Genomic DNA, 13,786 nt, shown 5'->3' on the forward strand with positions numbered 1-13,786 from the left:
CATCACAAACTTTGTTTCTTCCACAGAGTATTTGTACTTTCTCGTCTTGCAGGATAGTGGTTCTATCTGATGGTGGTTGTTCTTGCACTGGTCGTGCCGTACACCTGGCTTACTGCTTGCAATTTCTGTGATATGAATTGAATGTTTTGTATATCTTTTCTGCTGTTCATTGTGTACATGACATCCTTTGTAGTTTGTCTCTCCCGGTAGAGGGATCCCTGCGCTGCCTCTCAGGGCTTCACAATGTATTTGTCAGTTTGAGGTTTTATATACAGTATATATATTTAAAGCAATAGCAGACACTTTTCTTATGGGTAAGTAGAATAAAGAACCTATCGTGTTATGTACTTTAGGCATATGACACAACTACATACTGTATATTTCATTAAATATGATGCCTACAACAAAGGGGCTGCTGGGTTTTGTCACGGTTTGGGTTAATGTCTGGTTTTATTTTGTAGTCTCCTTCCTCTGTTCTCCCTGGGTCACGTCACTTCCTGCCTTGTCCTGTCGTCCGCTGTGTTGTCTTTTTATGTCATGATTGTTCCCAGCTGTGTCCAATCACCTGCACCTCCCTTGTGTATTTAAGCCATGTGTGTCTGTTGTCACTTGTCGCGTCATTGTTCATTGTATGGAAGTCCTAGTCCCCGTCCCCGTCCACGTCCACGTCCACGATCTCGTTCTCGTTCCTGGTTCCTGTCTTCGTTTTTTGCCTTTTGCTTTTGAAAACCTTTTTGACAATTAAAGTCCCTTTTCTTTTTGAAAACTCTGCGTCTGAGTCCTACCTTCCCCGCCATGCAGCTTCCTAAAAGGGACTTTAATTGTCAAAAAGGACAGGGACTAGGACTTCCATACAATGAACAATGACGCGACAAGTGACAACAGACACAATAAAATACACAAGGGAGGTGCAGGTGATTGGACACAGCTGGGAACAATCATGACATGACAGACAATCACAACGGACGACAGGACAAGGCAGGAAGTGACGTGACCCAGGGAGAACAGAGGAAGGAAACTACAAAATAAAACCAGACATTAACCCAAACCGTGACAGGTTTCTTTTTTGGCATTCTGGCTTTACAACCGAGAAAATGTTGGATCAAATCACAGTATAATATTGTGAAACACTCACTCTGAGTATGTCCATTATCCTTTTATTCCTTTTGCCCCTTTAGATAAGTCTTTATGAAGTTCTATGGTCCCTTGTCTCGAAGTGGAAGCAGGCCTGCTCCCTCCAACACATTACACAGTATATTATCTGCAGCTTCTGCCTTTAGCTTAAAGGTACTTCATTTCCACCCAATGTTATGGGAGTGATTTCCAATGTAGATAAACTGTTGATAGGCCAAGATTTAAACAGTAATTACATCATGTTTTATAATAATCCCTAAGAAAATGATGGGAAGCTGGATGAAAGTGTGCATCAATCAAATGTAACAAACCCAATTATTGTCAGCCCTGCCTGCTTTTCCTCGCTGCTCACAGCCATCACATATCTCCCCATGACTCAGGGCTGATATGGCAATTACAGCCATGAAGAGCCTCTGCTAATAACTGCAATCCAATCACTTCACAGCACGCATGGAAGGGAAGAGGGCCGTACGATAAATAATGACAACCCGCAATTTACTTGATATTGTTATTTTTTATGCTTGCCTCCTCAATAACAGCCTTATAAATGGCTTTAATTTGGCCTCCTTCTACGAGCTTCTTCATCCAATGGCACGTTGTTTGCTGGAGTATAGCAGTGCATATGTACACAGACACACACACAAAGGACGTATGGTGAGTTAATTATTCAGTGACAGAAAAACAGTAGTTTCAGGTCCCCTATTTGGCAATAAGTTTGTGGTGATTTTATTAAGTGAATTTTTTGGTTAATACTGTGTGCGCTGATAGCACGCTGTAATATTAGCGTTATTTTGTGAAGTGATGGGCTCTTGAAAGAATAGCATACAAACACAAACTGTATGGAGCTGGAACTGGGAAATGGTGTGCTTAGCTTGGAGACCGGAGACTAGGAGAAACAACTATGCTCATATGAATAAAATATACTGACTCAATAACGAAAACAATATTTCCTTGGTAAAAGAGGGCAGTTAACTGCTGCGAGTATTTCCTGGTGGACAACAGCTGTGTGTAGTCGCTTCCTGAAGACTTTCTGTTGCTGCACGGCTGCGTTGGATCACATGACAGCACGCTTGTATCAAAAGTGTTTTACAGGTTAACCTTGTTTGGTTAATTTGGTAAATAGCAATAACAGTAGGATGTCTTATATGGTGTAGATTGCAAAGGCATGTGATACTGTCAGGTATGGAATTTTTGGCTTTTCTTCAATTTAACTGAAGTTCACATTCTCCAATTGAAACCCCACAAAAATATGCATTCACTGATTGGCCACCAACCCAAATCTGTAAAGCAAGTTTGGAAATGAAAAAAGACAGATATAAAGGGAATAGATTAAATCATCATGGTCCAAATGATCCTCAACGAATGCTCTATAAACATTGTTGATTCAACCCTGTGGTGCTATTGTTTTTTCAAATAATTATTCTCTATCACTATAGGGAATTATGTCAATAAAGAGACAGAATGGACAGATTTCATTGCTGGTTTTCAAGGTTTAATTGGATTTCATTGGATTTTGGAACCACTGACAAAAGATACAAATAACACAATATGCCTGACATATTTCCGGGTTGAAGGTATGGCCAAAAATACACAATCATTGAGTCAATTTACTGTGTCTCAGACAGACTCAGACTGCTTCACTAAATTGGAGTCCTCCACAGTAGTGAATTCAAATGGCAATTTGGGAATGCAGTGCTTTGGGGTACTCTACTTGAATTGAGTCAAGTAGAGTACAGTAGTTATTAGTAGTTGTGCAGCATCCCCAGAAAGCGCTTTAAACAGAAGTGCAGCCAAGGCAAAGCACTGAGAGAAAAACCTATTAGAATAATGACATCTTTGAAGGAAGTGTCTTAAGGCTAAGAGCTGTTCTAGCCTTCTAGAATTGGTCCCACATAAAGCACCATCACAATTTGATTTGGATATAAACAGATATTTAAAGCTGCAATATTTCATTAGCATATTTTCTGACAAAAAAGGCAGTGACAGGTAACTGTTTGAATTGTTGGGACTTCGTTACTCAGAATTCCTGTTACATAACACTAGTAGACCGCACAAAGAAGGATTGTGTTTTATCAAATGCGTTGGTGTGTTCCAACCTTGCTGTACCTACTTGTAACACACAGTCTATTAGGTTGAGAGTTAGAAATGTACCACTATTATAAAACACAATATGCAACGAGAAAGGCGGATGTTACTTAAAAATAAAACAAAAAGAAAATGTATGAAACAATACTCTCTTCGTTGGGATCTGCACCTTACAAGTTCTGCTACTCTGCTGGCTCACTGCAAACAACACGTTGCTCTTGTAAGAAACGTAGGAACAGTTCGCAACTCGCTGGTCAAACAAGACAGCATTCTTCAGAGGGACAGAAAGGACATCCCCTACACTTCCCCATGTCATATTAGAGGATTCCTTTATGATGTGGCTGTAGTGTGTATGTGTGTGGGATGAACGGTCTATGGGTTGACCAGAGTAAGAATAGCTAATGCCTTTGCTACTGCCAAGGGGATCTGATAAAGAACGAAAGAAAGCAAGACGACTACATACCAGTATGGTGGAGACGACCAGGGATCGATTAGACAAAGAATCAGAGACATTAGTCGATTTCCCTCTCTGGTTGTCCGTCATGTTCAGGCCACTTGGAGGATCCCAGGTACCAATCTGTGGACCAGGACAGTTAGTTTCAAATCTAGTCAAACAAGCACATGGTCACAGCCCGATAAGTGTTGTTAGGCTTTCTCTTCTGCACACACTCATTGGGAGAGGACGAGCAACTCAAATTAAACAAAAGTATAAATGCAGGATGTGCTTTAGTTTGGTGTGCTATTTAGAAACAGTAACAACATCTCCAGACTGGACTACTGTAATTCTCTGTTATCAGGCTGCTCTTGTAAATCTCTTAAGCCTTTCCATTTGATTCAGAATGCTGCAGCACGTGTATTAACAAGAACTAAGAAAAGGGATCATATCACTCCTGTATTAACTTCTCTGCACTGGCTCCCTGTTAAATCAAGAATAGATTTTAAGGTACTTCTCCTCACCTACAAGGCACTTGCTGGTGAGGCACCGTCGTATCTTAAAGAGCTACAAGGCAGCTGCGCTCCATAGATGCTGGGTTACTTGTTGTTCCTATGGTTTTAAAAAGTAGGCTGGGGGCCAGAGCCTTCAGTTATCAAGCTCCTCTTTTGTGGAACCAGGTTCCACTTTCAGTCCGGGGGGCAGATTCGGTCAGCTCTTTTAAAGTACAACTTAAAACTTTCCTCTTTGATTCTGCATATAGTTAGGGCTGGCTCAGGTTAGCCCGGACCAGCCCTTAGTTAAGCTGCTATAGGCTTAGAATGCCGGGGGAATTCTTAGGACACACCGAGCTCCTCTCTCACGCTCTCGTTCTACCATAATTCACGTTTTATTATGACTAATTCAGCTTCTTTCCGGGAGTTTTTTTTGTGCTTTCTCCCCTAGCAGGTCTCCGTAGATCGTGGTTCCTTCGGGACCCTGGTCCTGACACCTACCGTGGCCCTGCTGACGCCTGCTGCGGCCATCATCATCATTATTTTTTTAGATATTAATCATATTACTGTACTCATAAACCAACATTACCCTCTCCTTAAGTCTCTGTGCTCTCCCTCCCCACAGGCTTCTGTGGATGGTGGTTCTATCTGATGGTGGTTGCCCCTGCAGTGGTCCTGCTGTGCGCCTGGCTTACTACTCACAGTTACTTGAATCATTTCTGTCATAGGAATTGCATGTATTATATATTGTTCATTCTGTACACATGGCATCCATTGTAGTCTGTCCATCCCGGGAGTGGGATCCCTCCTCTGACGTTCTCCCTAAGGTTTCTTCCCTTTTTTTCCTCTTGGAAGGGTTTTTTCATTTTTGGGGGAGTTTTTCCTGTGCCGATGGTGGGTTTCGGGATAGAGGATGTTGTATGTGTACAGACTCTAAAGCCCTCTGAGGCAAATTTGTAATTTGCGATTATGGGCTATACAAAATAAAATGAATTGAATTGAATTGAATCTCCTGTCTTCTGAAAATGCATACAAACAAGAAAAGAAAAACTAGCATAAGCATACTGTACCTCTGGGCTGGAATATGGAACACGCTGCTCTGTCTAGATGCAAGTGAACATCCCAAACATTTAGAGGAAAATGAATTGGGGAGGTTTCTCAATGCATCTATACATTTAGGGTGAAATATTACCTCTTTACAATCAGCTTTTTGACCACACAGCCACTAAATGAATTGTAGGCAGCTGTGACTCATGAACATTCTAAAAAATCTTCATAGATCTACATAAACTGCAGAATGTCTTTGACAGAAAAGGATTTGGCTATTAGACAACCCTGCGAGACTGATACATGTCCAGTAAAAGAATAGTATTTCTTAAAATGTCAACTATGGTCAAGCAACTAAACGTGGTGGTGGATTGAGGTTGACTGAGTTTGAGTTAACTGTTTTGGTTTATGAAAAGGCAAATTTTAACCAGAGATCTTTGATGAATGAAAACTATTGCCTTTTGTATTATAGTCATGTGTGCTACATGACTCCACTGACCTGATCTGGATTGTGACATTCTTAACATCTGTCTTGAAAGCAAGAAGATGTTTGTGTGTATTTTGTGAGAATATAATTCATGATTAGTAATCCTACCAAACATATGACACACATATAGACATATGTAGAGGCATACAGTATGGGTATATGCAGTACTGCAGTACTGACTCTTTCTATTCTGGAGCCACAAAGGATAATTAGCGGCACCCTGTATACACAATTGAGGGGGGAGGGAGGGAGGGAGGGGACTTCTATACTCCCATATGGAATAGTGTAGGAGACAATGTAGGATCTGGAATGGCTCCGAGGCCTTTCTTCAGGGTTGGTGGATAACAACATTGTGGAGGGCATAAAGTATGAGGCGAGCGTCCTGGGGAAGCAAATGGGAAGAAAAGGATGGATCGTGCCTCAAGGCCCCTCCTGTCTCATCTCAGGTCTTCATCGTGTCTCCAGACCCAAGCCTCCTAGTGAGCTACCCCACCGACCCAAGCCACTGGGATCACAAACACTCAACAACCCCCACCAGTCACACACTCAAGGCTCCTCTGAACCCCCTCATGAGGGCCAGAGATAGGCTTTGTAATTGCAAATCAACCCTTTAATTCAGGCTTCATGAGGCTAGAGGGCTTCTGAAGGGTTTTTTATTAATCGGGTAAATTATTCATGGAGGTGCAGGCACATACAGACCAGAGGTCAAGAGCTGCTGAGAGGCAACGGTGAGGATGCTGAAGTGTCTGTGGTTGCATTGAAGAATATTATTGTATCACCAGTGTTATTACCCCACTGATAATCTCATGAATCTTAAATTGACTGCTGAAAACAGGCGAGTATTCTAAGGAAAAGATGTATTCCTTAGATGTGCCTATTCATCTCAGTACAAAATACATTCTGATGCATATGGCACGGTATGTCATATGCATTCTAACTGACATTAAAGGTAGTATTTGGGCTGTCTGTGGATGCCAAATTTACAAAATATTTACAAAAATGCCAGTTTGAACTCTTCTATTGATGTCTTTCATTTCAGGTGGATGATAAGATACTTTTTTATCCTCGCTGGCTCTCTCTATGAAAGGTAATATTTACATTAGTACTGTGTCAAAAATTCTCTCTCCTTTATTCAGCCTAACGCTAGCAGGGGGGGTTAATTTTGCAGCGATACAATGCAAAGTATCGTCTTGCAAGGAAAGGTTGACATTCCTGCAAGATTAATTTGTAAAATCAACAGCGTACTTGTTTTCTTTACCTAATGATGAATATGATGGATGACAAAAAGATTGTGATTGTCTCACTGACACCTTTCTACTTTCTAGCTGACATTGTATTTACCCACTAATTCCTACACACACATATGTTGGCAGAGGTGGCATGGAAAATGCTGGCCTTCCCATCTGGGGCCAAATGGGGTCTACGGTCTACTGGACAACCTCCTGAACAAAAAAAATGTATTAACTTTCCAGATTTTAAAGATGTTCAGAATGCAGGGTTTCTATATTTATTAAGCCTTCAAAGTCACTGGGCTTTTAGTCAAACTGACCTTCGTGGATCGTATTTCATTGTCTAATTGAAACACACTTCCAACACTGAAGCCGGTTGAAAGGATTTTTGGCTACTTTTATCTTATTGCCATGCAACAAAGTTACATGACTTACTGGCATACTGTTTCCCTGTGCCGATGTGAGCACAAAGCATGTATGTCAGATTTTCTTCAGTTAGAAAATAAATGTTCCTTTTTTTCCCCACAATGTAAAACATTGATACCGCAGTGGTTTATTTCCTTTCACCTTCCATGCCGTCCCCTGTAAGATCGTACTGAACTTGAAGCATTGAACCAGGGTCTAGCAGAACCAGGTAGATGAGTATGATTGTTTAATGCTGCATAAATCATTCATCTTGGTTATTTAGGTTGAAGGACTGCAAAAAACAGCGTAGACCATGTGAGTGTTTTTGTCAACCTCTGTTGAATGCACTTAATGTAAGTTGCTTTTGATAATGGCGCAATGAAAATCTGATGTAATGTAAGGGAAGGAATTAAAATAGTCATTTCCGTTTGCATTTGTGGTATGGACAACAACAATCAGAAAAGATGTTCTTTTAGAAATGTTTGTCATGTATTTCAACTTTGGACAGAGTTCCTGAAAACCTTCAATTAATGGCAGATTAATCTAGATCCAGAATTATACATTCATGTTAACAAGACTTTACAGCAGATTTACATTTCTCTTAAATCACTGCAACATTTCTAACTTAATTGTATGTGTTTAATCACATCATCCTATTGCTAAAGACACCTGCCTTCTCAAGCCCCTCCTCCTTCAGGCTGATAACATCAAGATCGAAGTCTGTCCTCAATCCATTGGTCCGGTTAAAAGTGATTCTCCCGGTCAGGCCATCCCAGTGGGCCTAAAGAGAGGGAGGCAGAGGGACAGCAAACATCAGCATCAAGTCTAAATCTCAGCCTCCTGATGTCAGTTCAAGGCAAAGCAGTCAAGGAGTGAGAACAAACACACTCCTCTTTCACATATTGCCTCTGCCTGTATGGTCTTCCCTTGCTTCAAAACACCCACATAGACTCTGGGGCTGCATTTGTAACAGCGGGAAAGCAATTACCCATTCTTTACCGATATTTAGGGCTGTGATAGGATACAGTGTAGCATGAAAGTAGTTCAGAGCAGGAAAGGCTTTTTCTCAGGTACAAAAAATCATCACAGCCTCATCATTCCGACTGGACACCGGAGACTCTACGGCAGTACAGTGCCAAAAAGCATTTGTCATTACTACTTTGTCTCAGAGTCCGAATACTTCTCCGTCGATACTAGTACCATAAAATGATTCAAGGATACTTTTCTCCAATCCAGGACATTCATAGCCCACTGAGGATGAACCATTTCCATTGTGCACAATTTAGTGCTGAGCATAATTTCGAAAGCAGGCTTATCACATTTTTCATACATGCTGTTTCTCCACAGTGCAATCACGGTCAGCGGTAATTGAAATCCGTTCCACTGGAGCCATTTAGCTGAACAACAGGTGACTTTGGGGGTTGAGAGTTTCCAGTAACGAGGACAATATACGAAAAAAAGCATCAGATTTGGAGAATATGGAAAGAAGAAAACATTAGGAAAGGAAAGCAGAAAGTATGAGGTCTGGATTGAGATTACGTGCAAATTTAAAGTATAGATTAATCTAAATGGACAGTTCGTGGTCCCATTTGCATAAAACCCCTCGTCTTAATATTTTATTATTTGCCATTTTGTCATGATCCTTGCAAACTAATGGGAAACGGAGCTCCAAATATAGGTTTCCTAATCCACCGACAGAATGTTCTGGATTAACTGTGCCAGCTTTATGAAAGCAGTGAACTGTGGGGTAATTACCAAAAGTGTAGATACGGTGTTTTTGTTTCTGCATGGCTGATTAATGGTGAAATTCAGGAGCAGCCTCAAGATGTCTTCGCTCCTCAGGGGGGTTTGTATGTACACACAAACCAAAAAATCTTTTTCCATGTAAATAAACACATATAAATCATTTCTAGTCATTTATATCGCCTTCCTTGACTGCTCCTGCCTTATTTGCATTGGGGTCTCTGTGTGCTGTGTGAGCACGTGTCTCTGTGTGACTGTGCTACCTCTTTGATGAGGGCCATGAAGCGGTTCCCGAAGCGCCAGGGCTTGTGTCGGTTGCACTGTAATGAGCTGACAGTGATCTGCTGAGACTGCTGCACAGCCACGGCCACCACGTGTACGGCATCGTACATCAGCGCGGCGTCCGTCTGCAATACGAAACAGGGGGGGAACAGAGCGTCATTAACATGGAACACAGCGCACTACGAATCAGCGCGCCCCCGGCGCCTAAGGTCCGTTTAGAATCAAAGAAACATCAATATCATGATGGCAGAATCAGACATATGAAATCACAGCTGTGTAGTTCTGCTAGAATGGATAACTGAGTAATAGCTTTCTCATGTAAATGAAGAGGTGGGAAATGTGTGGGAGACATGTGGACACTTGATGCCGCATGGAAAAGCATTTGCCAAAGATATAGCCAATATATCTTTTAAGCAGATTTAATAGCAGCCACAAAATTCTCTGGTATTGTCTTCACCTTCTGAGTGTGTGTGTGTATGAGTCATCATGGCGCCATGTGGTCTGCAGAGAAACTGTTTTTATACTCTTGTCTGTGTGACCGCCATGGCATTGCAGCCCGCTAACAAGGAGTCACTCAGGTTTCTAGGTGTGTACTTGAGATAGAAAATGGAAGGAAAAGATTGGGTGCACCTCCAACCACTCACAAATTCTACACACCGCTGCGGTGATCTCATCTGAGATGGTCTGTAGTTTGTCAAACATCTATCAATAGTAGTGATGCAGGTTCATTTTACAGAACCACTCAAAGGAGTTGAAAACAAAATCAAAAATTACATTCATACACAGGCTATATGGATATACAAATGAAGAAATATACATAAATAATAATGGGTAACAATGATCTGCAGGTCAGAGCAGGAGAGTGTGTCACCACAATAAGGACCTTCAGAGTTTTGTGCTGAGCTACTGGTATATTGTATATTTCCTCAATTCTGATTATGTTTGCAAAACATAATCAAACACGCACATTCGGTCTATATTCCAGCAATATATAAGTTAGTTATTAGTATTGGGTAAAAGCTAAAGATAAAATAGTCCTGTAGAACCTACCTCTCTAGCTACATCTCTAATTCACAGATCAAAGGGTGGTAGCCAACTCTTAAAAGCAGCTCAGAACCACTTAGTTCTTGTCAAATGATTTCTACCGTTTGGAGCAAATAAAATGTGTGGTATTGTGAGTGCAATAATACAGAGGCCCCCAAAGGCTCACAGAACTACGTTTGCATTCACTCACATACATTTTACATCCCCCGGTCCATAGGAACAGCACGTTTGTGGTGCAGTCTGGTTATAAAACATCATCCATTTATTTCTCATTAGTCCTTTCAAAAAGCAGAGCCTCGACAGCATCCAGTCCCTGTGAGAGCTCAGCTGCTCCAGGCCGGGCTGCGCTCGTGAAGCCGTGCCCGTGTGGAGAATGCTCGAACTGTGGCTGCATCTACTTATAAAATACGTAAGTGTATTTTTTATAGTTATACTTATATAACTAATAATACCCGATGACTTGAATGTTTTCAATTCTCTTGACATCAAAAACAGTAAATACAGTAAATAAAAGACACCGACAGTGAAGCCGGTGATACCTAGAGAAGAGAGTGGAAGTAAAAACAAGCATCATTCTTTTTCTAACTAAACTATGGTGTTAATATTTTCCTTTTATTATAAAGCAACAAGAGACCGATCAAGCAAGTTCAATCACCAACAAACTAAAATAGGCTTTTGATAGGGGCACAATGCTTTTCCCATGCCGACCGTGTGTTCACCCCTAGTCTCTCTCACTCTTCTAATTTTATAATAATGTATTGACAGTAAACAGTCGGTCCAAACAGAGGAGTAACACCGGCACTATCAGAAGTGTCAGTCATCCACGCTTCAGGAAAGACCACAATAATTCTGCACTCCCTCAAAAAAAAAAAAAAAAAATCAAATTAGTGTTTGTCTCGCTTGATTGAAAAGCAATCAAAACAGCTTTCTGCTGTAGGAACATGAAATCGTGCCCTGAGGTGGAGGGGAGCGCATTGTCCTGCAGGAAGAAATAACTCCTAAACTGAACATTTTAGTCCTTATTGAGCCGCGGAGGGCTGCTGCTTAGTTTGCTTGTTTTAATCAAAGAAAGCTGTGAAAACACTCCATCAGTTGTGTAACAATTGTGTGTTTGTGTGTGTGTGTGTGTGTGTGTGTATAACTGAATCCACATGCATGAGACATGTCCAGATATTTTCAAAATCAATCATCATCAATAAGCCTGCCTTCCAAAAACTGAGTGCCTGCAGGAGTGTTAAGTATTGATAATTGTTGTAAGAAGACAGTGTTAAAACAAAGGGTGTGAATTTATTATTATATAATTAATCAATCCTGCACTTAAAGTAGAATCGCTCATGCTACATGGTAAGAAACTTGTGTGCAAGTGAAGACGTTGATGCATGGAGCACACAGGAGAATAGGGACCAAGAACAGTAAAGGGTTCAACAGTATCCACACAAATCAACAGCAATTCAATATCTTCTGTACGATGTCCAGGAGTTCATCCTGGAAGTGGTACAGGAGGAAAGCTTGTGTTGTAAAGTATCCATAATGAATAAAATTACATTTAGTGGCAACATCCTTTTTTATCTTTATGGTTTTGATTATACTAGGGCTGTCACAATTGCTCAGAAATGACGTTTGAATATTCGTTTGATTCTGATCAAATTAAAGTAAAAAAAATGGATTCATCAAAGTTCATTACGGTAAACTCCATTCATGAGATTGCATTTTAACAAATGAAAACTTCCTTATTTTGCTTTTGGCCAATTCCATTTTTTACTCAACAGTTGTTGCAGCCAATTTAATTTAGTTTTTACAGCCCACTAAAGGCACTTTGGATATTTGTATTTGTGATTAGGAGAAAACACAAAACATTGTATGCAATTGAATTGCATTGAAATGTTCGTATGAATGACGCTTAAGCTTAAGTCAATTCAGTCAGAAGAAATAAGCCTGTGCACTTTCTCAGGTTTGAACCTCACTTCCTGGGGTTATGGGTAGTAATGATGAAAAGAGGAAGTGTGCCACAGAAAAGAGGCAATCGACCGCGCCTGCCATCTATGTTATCATCAATGTTCGTTCACAGGAGGCTTCTGCCTGCCTCTTTTCCAGTCCAGCTTTTCTGATCTCGCGGGGCGGTGTTGCGCTTTTTAAATAAAGCACGATGAGACCTCTGTGGGGTACCATCCTTATCGTGGTCGAGAGGTTTGTGTGTCCCTATGCACCTAAGCGCTGTGTTTTCTGGAGCCTTGTGCTCCTGGTAGGGTTACCCTTGGCAAACTGGTCTCAGGCAAGGGGCAAGACTAAGAATGGTTCAAAAGACCATGAAGTCAATCCCAGCCAACTTTTACACCAGGGTGTACCCTGTCTATCACAGGCAATGTATAGTTACCAATCAACCTAATCCCCAGTGCATCTCTTTGGACTGTGGGAGGAAGCCGGAGTACCCGGAGAGAACCCAGGCAGACACCGGGAGAACATGCAGACTCACACAGAAAGGCCACTGACGTGGCATCCCAGTACTCTAATCCCCATGGGCTCACCATCTGTGGGGGAAACTGATGGGGTCGGGTGCGCTGCTACAAGGGTGGCAGTGACAGTGGGGGGTCTCTTGGAGTTGGAGTGTCCTTTACAAACACCATGTTCGAACATAAGGCTGTTCATAAGTGTATGTGGTACCAGAACACCCTAGTCCAAAGATTTTAGAATTTTGTAGTTGTATTGTCTGATTTAAGGCTGCATGTTCTGGACACTCGGGTATAGAGAGGGGCAGAGCTGTCAACTGATCAACATCTGCGTCAGAGGATGGGGGAAGACTCAGGACAGACCTGGTAAACCCAAGCGTGTAGTGAGGGTGACCTGGGAACGTCTGGAGGAGGCCCCGGTCCAAAAGATTTTCAACTCACTCCTCCGGCGGAGATTCTCTCACATTCCTGTGGAGGTAGGGGACAGTGAACCAGAGTGGTGTATGTTCAAAACTTGAGTTGTGGCCTCAAGGTCTAACCCTGTGGTGGACACCGGTGGTCAGGGAAGCTGTCCGACTGAAGAAGGAGGCCTTCCGGGTTATGAAATCCGGTGGGACTCCGGAGGCAGTTGCAGTGTACCGACAGGCTTGCAGGGCAGCAGCCTCTGTTGTGATGGAGGCAAAGCAGCGAGTATCAGAGGAGTTCGGGGAAACTATGGAGAAGGACCTTCGGTCGGCACCAAAGTGCTTCTGGAAGACCATAGGGCACCTCAGGTGAGGAAAACGGGGAACCATCAAAGCTGTGTACAGTAAGGATGGGACCCTGTTGACCGCAACTGAGGTTACCCGGCGGTGGAAGCAACACTTTGAGGAACTCCTGAATCCAACTTTTATGCACTCTTTGGTAGAGGCGGAGCTAGAAGAGGGATCATCGTCAATTTTCCTGGCGGAGGTCAG

The 13,786-nt window shown here is 42.0% G+C and overlaps 1 protein-coding gene across 2 annotated transcripts in view; it reads right to left on the minus strand.

The window, feature by feature from the left end:
* The window catches only part of grik2 (glutamate receptor, ionotropic, kainate 2), a 214,978-nt gene that overhangs the window by 61,063 nt on the left and 140,129 nt on the right, over positions 1 to 13,786 (minus strand). For both annotated transcript variants that reach the window (XM_040164475.2, XM_040164473.2), the window contains exons 8-10: positions 9,321 to 9,464; positions 7,988 to 8,095; positions 3,683 to 3,796 (exon numbers count right to left, since the gene is read on the minus strand). In XM_040164475.2, the coding sequence (XP_040020409.2) occupies positions 3,683 to 3,796; positions 7,988 to 8,095; positions 9,321 to 9,464 (366 nt within the window). The remainder of the gene's footprint in view (positions 1 to 3,682; positions 3,797 to 7,987; positions 8,096 to 9,320; positions 9,465 to 13,786) is intronic.

This window comes from Gasterosteus aculeatus, chromosome 20 (genome assembly GCF_964276395.1).
Source record: "Gasterosteus aculeatus chromosome 20, fGasAcu3.hap1.1, whole genome shotgun sequence".
Lineage (NCBI taxonomy): Eukaryota > Metazoa > Chordata > Actinopteri > Perciformes > Gasterosteidae > Gasterosteus > Gasterosteus aculeatus.